Below are 5,224 nucleotides of genomic sequence, written 5' to 3'. Positions count from 1 at the left end.
ACGATCGTTGATGTAAAGTAAATTAAAAATGTTGGTTTTTAACTTTTTATATAGAGACGTTTATTTATTTTTTTAAAAACCATTGTCGACCCACAAAACAAAACATTTTCCCTTTGTGCCTCGTTTAAGGTCCAAAGAGCATGCAAAGAGCCAGACAAAAGATGTACTTCTATACATATATATATATAGACGTGTACAATACGTGGCACCCACCAAACAAGACGAGGGGTAAAAATTTACGAGAAATTAAAGAAAAAAAAAGAGAAAGAAATAAATGATTTCGTAATGAGAAAAATAGTAAAATGATTCGATGATTAGATAATGGTTTAAAGCTGTATTTTGTTCCTTGTGAACAACTAAAGAATATAATTGGTGACCATATTTTTTTTTCTTTAAAATGAAAAATAATAGAAGTACAATTCTTTTATAATTCATTAACAATCTAGCGATATGTACCGGTCAAAATTTTAAATTCACTATTAAATTTATGAGATTCAATGTAAATTCATAAATTCAAAAATGAGATATGTATAGGATGTATTTATATCATTTTTTTTTAAAATTAAATGCTAACACGAGTTAGCAAGTTGTAAAAGAGTCATAAACGCAACAATATTCTTTTTCTATACCAATATACCATGTATCTCAATAGGACGTCATACCCAATTGTAACACTTAAATTCCACGTTAATGATAGGTTATATTGTGGACAATACTTGTAACAAACTTTTCCATTACTCCATCTAAAACATGGTACCATCAATGGCCATCCTTTTCTCTATAGTCTATTTTCATCATTAATATGGTAATGTGATGATTTAGGTGTGCCAAAATGCTTCTTTAATATACTTACGTGGCAATAACGAGGAAGATACAGAGACGTAAATACAAAGAAATTGAAATAATAATAATTAATAATAATAATGAAAAGGGGGTCCAGGGTCAGAGGGATTTGTATAGTATATACCCCCACGGCCCTATAAAAAAATAATGGAATCCCCCAATCCCAACCGATTTATTTCTCAATTTCCTTCGAAAAAAAAGCAAAAAATAATCTAAGCCGCTACCAAACAATGGAGGTACATGATTAGCAATAGGTCCTCCTCTCTCCTTCACCATCGGTACCATCGGCTTCGTTTTCATTTCGTGATATCCAATGGCGAACAACAACAACCACAAACCCACCACCACGAAGAAGGAGGCTCAAGCTCTCCTCCTCGGCCGGTTCGAGGTGGGGAAGCTCCTTGGCCACGGCACCTTCGCCAAGGTCTACCATGCCCGCAACGTGAAGACCAACGAGGGCGTGGCCATCAAGGTCATCGACAAGGAGAAGATTCTCAAGGGGGGCCTCATCGCCCACATCAAGCGCGAGATCTCCATCCTTCGCCGCGTCCGCCACCCGAATATCGTGCAGCTTTTTGAGGTCATGGCCACCAAGGCCAAGATCTTCTTCGTCATGGAGTTCGTCCGCGGCGGGGAGTTATTCAACAAGGTTGCCAAGGGCCGGCTCCAGGAGGACACAGCTCGGAAGTACTTCCAGCAGCTGATCTCCGCCGTCGGATTCTGCCACTCCCGTGGCGTCTTCCACCGCGACCTCAAGCCCGAGAATCTCTTGCTGGACGAGAACGGCAATCTCAAGGTCTCGGACTTCGGCCTCAGTGCCGTCTCCGACCAGATTCGCCAGGACGGCCTCTTCCACACGTTTTGCGGTACACCGGCGTACGTTGCCCCCGAGGTTCTGGGCCGGAAGGGCTACGAGGCCTCCAAGGTGGACATCTGGTCGTGTGGGGTTATACTCTTCGTTTTGATGGCTGGGTATTTGCCCTTTCACGACCAAAACATCATGTCCATGTACAAGAAGATTTACAAGGGCGAGTTTCGGTGCCCGAGATGGTTCTCGCCGTCGCTCACTCGGCTGCTTACCCGTCTTCTCGATACGAACCCGGAGACCCGGATTACGATCCCGGAGATCATGGAGAACAGGTGGTTCAAAAAAGGGTTCAAGCACATAAAGTTTTATATAGAGGATGACAAGCTCTGCAATGTCGTGGAGGACGAAGGTGAAGGTGAAGGTGCAGATGCAGAGGATGAAGATTCGGTCTCGGACCAGTCCGAGTCGGATTCGGAATCTGGGTTCGAGACGAGTCGGAGTGTGATTAGGAGGACGAGCATGTTGCCGAGACCGGCGAGCTTGAATGCGTTCGACATCATATCGTTCTCGCGAGGGTTCGATCTCTCTGGGTTGTTCGAGGAGGGAGGGGAGGAGGCGAGGTTCGTATCGGGCGAGCCGGTTTCGAAGATCATATCGAAGCTGGAGGAGATAGCGAAGGTTGTGAGCTTCACGGTGAGGAAGAAGGACTGCCGGGTGAGCTTGGAGGGGTCGAGGGAGGGCGTGAAGGGGCCACTAACCATTGCGGCGGAAATATTCGAGTTGACGCCGTCGTTGGTGGTGGTGGAGGTGAAGAAGAAAGGAGGGGATAAAGGAGAGTATGAGGACTTCTGTAACAGAGAGTTGAAACCTGGGTTGCAGAATTTGATGCTAGAGGAAGCTACTTCTTCGTTTACTCCCCCCTTAGCTGCTTCTTCATATCTACCTTCGGATACTGAGTAGAGGGAGAGATGGTGAGAGAGAGAGAGAGAGAGAGCGACAGAGAGAAAGGAAGGGAAAAGGGTATGCTTTTCTCTCTCAGGCTCGCTTTTTCTTTTACTAAATCTTGTGTATGATATCTATATTTTTTTGTTTTTGTTTTTTGTTTTTGTTTTTTGAAGTTCTCTTTGATTTGTTCTGCTGTGTTACTTAGGGGGAGCTTAGGTTCTTCTACGATTTAAGTTCTATTCTTGTGTCGAGAATCCGACATTAGCTTATAAAGAATGGAGTACATATTGTCTACATATCTTTGCGTTTTGGTGGTTGAGTCTGTATGTGTTTGATTATCTACCGAAATGTTCATCCTTGAAGTAGAAACTAGAAATAATCCGGACTTCATGATCAGTTATTAAGATTATGCTGACAATTGGAGAAGTGAGTGGTTAAGATGATGTTGATTTCTAAGTTAATTCGGTGCTCAATGTTTTTATGGACTATATCTCTGATTGGTTTTGCTGCTTTTTGCTATTGTGGCAAATATGACATGCTTGGATTTTTTGGGTAGGGTGTTTTAAGGTCAATGACATCATTTGCATTATGAATGATGATAAGCTTGATTTTGGGACACTCCTCATCTGAATGGTTGATTAAGTGAAAGGGATTTGTTTGAAGCGACCGTGTGTTGATACAAAATTAGATGCTTGAGCTGGAATGCTGGACTTAAATGGATATTACTTCGTTTGTTTTAATCAGTTTTGCAAATTTGAATAACAGTATTCATGAACATTGCATTCTTCATATGTAATCTAGTGGAATCTCACAAAATCACTAATATGAGGGTTTAATTCAAATGATTAGGAAATTGTATTAACTTAGAGAAGAGCTTGTGGAAAGTTGAATTTGGATTAATCAATGGAGTGGTGGAGTTTACTTTGATGTTAATTTGAAGACCTGAAATTTGTTTTGGAAGCTTTGAGAGCAATTTATGCACAGGGATTATGATTTAGAACTGCACTTTATGGGAAAAATATTTGTAGTTTACTGTTACTGCTGATGTTACTCTATGCTTGCTTTTCTTGATGAAAATATTCCACCTTTCTGTAGTTCGGGGACTTCAAATACAACCTCAATCAGTTGTGATGGGTTCCCTGATTTCTCTAGTTGATGAATTGCAACGCAATCATATGGGCAAATTCTGGTTACCTGTTGAGCAAATGAAAGAGGAAAGTCAATTTATCACCTAAATTTGGTGAAAAGTTGTGGTCAGGATGGACACCTGAAAGGAGACGTTGGCAAATCTAATGGGATTGCTACAAACGGATGACCAATCTGTCAAAACAAATAATGTCATATCTCCTGTTTCTAATAATTGATAAGAAAAACCAAATTTATCTGATGCTATTGTTTTCACGAAAGGTTCTACAAATCTTATTGCTTTTGCTCAATGGAGATTGGTAAGCCATGGATCACTGATTTGCTGTGTCTGTACTTGTTCTATAGGACCACTAGAGGCTACAAAATGAGAGAAATTTGGCATTGTTCTCATTTGTGTTGTCTTCTTTTCTTCTAGAGTTGAGGTGTATGGTGGGTTTATGAATGCCAAGTCGAGAGATGTATATATTTTCTATTTGACTGATCGAGATGTTGGATTAAGGAAACAAAGGATGAGGGAATATCAAGAGTTCTTGGTGTAGAAACCTCCTTACATTTTTCAAAGCAGCTAAAATATGAAAGCAGTGAATTTGATATATTTCCTTCCTCAACATTGTTTGATTGGGCTGTGTGTGAGTTTTTGTGGCCAACTTCACTCCAGTCACTAGCCCTGCCTTCGGCATCCCCTTGTAGTTAAGAAAACGACTTGGGCATTGCTAGGCTACCATCTCCCATAGTGTGACAGGTGGTGTATACAAGGTTCGGAAATAACTCACGCAGTATGGCTTACTGGCAATTATTAGCGATTCCTGCTTTATGCAGGCGAGTTGCAGCCTACAACCCGAACAAAGGAAACATACACAGATCTTTAAAATGGGTGTGATGATGTTTTGAACTTCATCATGTGAACATTGAACTGATTAGAGCGGATGTCTTTATGGTACTGATGTCCTGCTTCTTGATGATGGCAACTAAATGTTGAACCGGATAGAGCGGTTGCTTTGATGATGTTAAATGAGTCATTGCTTTGGCACAGTTGATTAAGGCATTGCTTTGGCACAGTTGATTAAGGTATTGCTTTTTCACATCATTGCCTTTTCACATTATTGCGCGTAGGCCCGTTGTCGCGAGGGTTGCATACAAAACGTGAATCGCATATTCTGAGAAAGAAGAAGAAAAATATCTAACACAGAAGAAACTTTGGCCCCCATTGGTTTACTTTTTTCCACTCCAAATATGGAAAATCGTAGCACTTGCAAGGACGAATTATGTGCTTCAGTGACCGTTTGTATACGAAAGTTAAAAGAGACTTGAAAGCAGTTTTTTCTCTTAAAGACTGGTAAGCATGGCATCACTGGTCTACACGTGGCTCTGCTGCTGCAACAAAACTGTCCACTAAATAAATAAAACCTGGTCTTATGTGCGGAAAAATAGGAAAACGAGTTTTAGTTTGGTTTTCTCATGTTTCCAAGGAAAATCTTATTT

The 5,224-nt window shown here is 40.9% G+C and overlaps 1 protein-coding gene across 1 annotated transcript; it reads left to right on the top strand.

Moving 5' to 3' along the window:
- Window positions 1-995: 995 nt before the first annotated feature.
- On the top strand, window positions 996-4,335 carry LOC133868005 (CBL-interacting serine/threonine-protein kinase 12-like). The gene is made up of 2 exons (XM_062304793.1): window positions 996-2,671; window positions 3,692-4,335. Exon 1 carries the CDS (start codon window positions 1,157-1,159, stop codon window positions 2,609-2,611), a length of 1,455 nt encoding a protein of 484 aa, XP_062160777.1. The 5' UTR covers window positions 996-1,156; the 3' UTR covers window positions 2,612-2,671; window positions 3,692-4,335.
- Window positions 4,336-5,224: the final 889 nt, after the last annotated feature.

This window comes from Alnus glutinosa, chromosome 5 (assembly GCF_958979055.1).
Source record: "Alnus glutinosa chromosome 5, dhAlnGlut1.1, whole genome shotgun sequence".
In the NCBI taxonomy this organism is placed as follows: domain Eukaryota; kingdom Viridiplantae; phylum Streptophyta; class Magnoliopsida; order Fagales; family Betulaceae; genus Alnus; species Alnus glutinosa.
Note: the sequence above shows the minus strand (reverse complement) of the source record. Positions and strands in the feature narration are given on the sequence as shown.

Excerpts from the sequence above, each read along its gene's own strand:
- LOC133868005 (XM_062304793.1), top strand. The coding sequence starts at position 1,157 with ATGGCGAACAACAACAACCACAAACCCACCACCACGAAGAAGGAGGCT.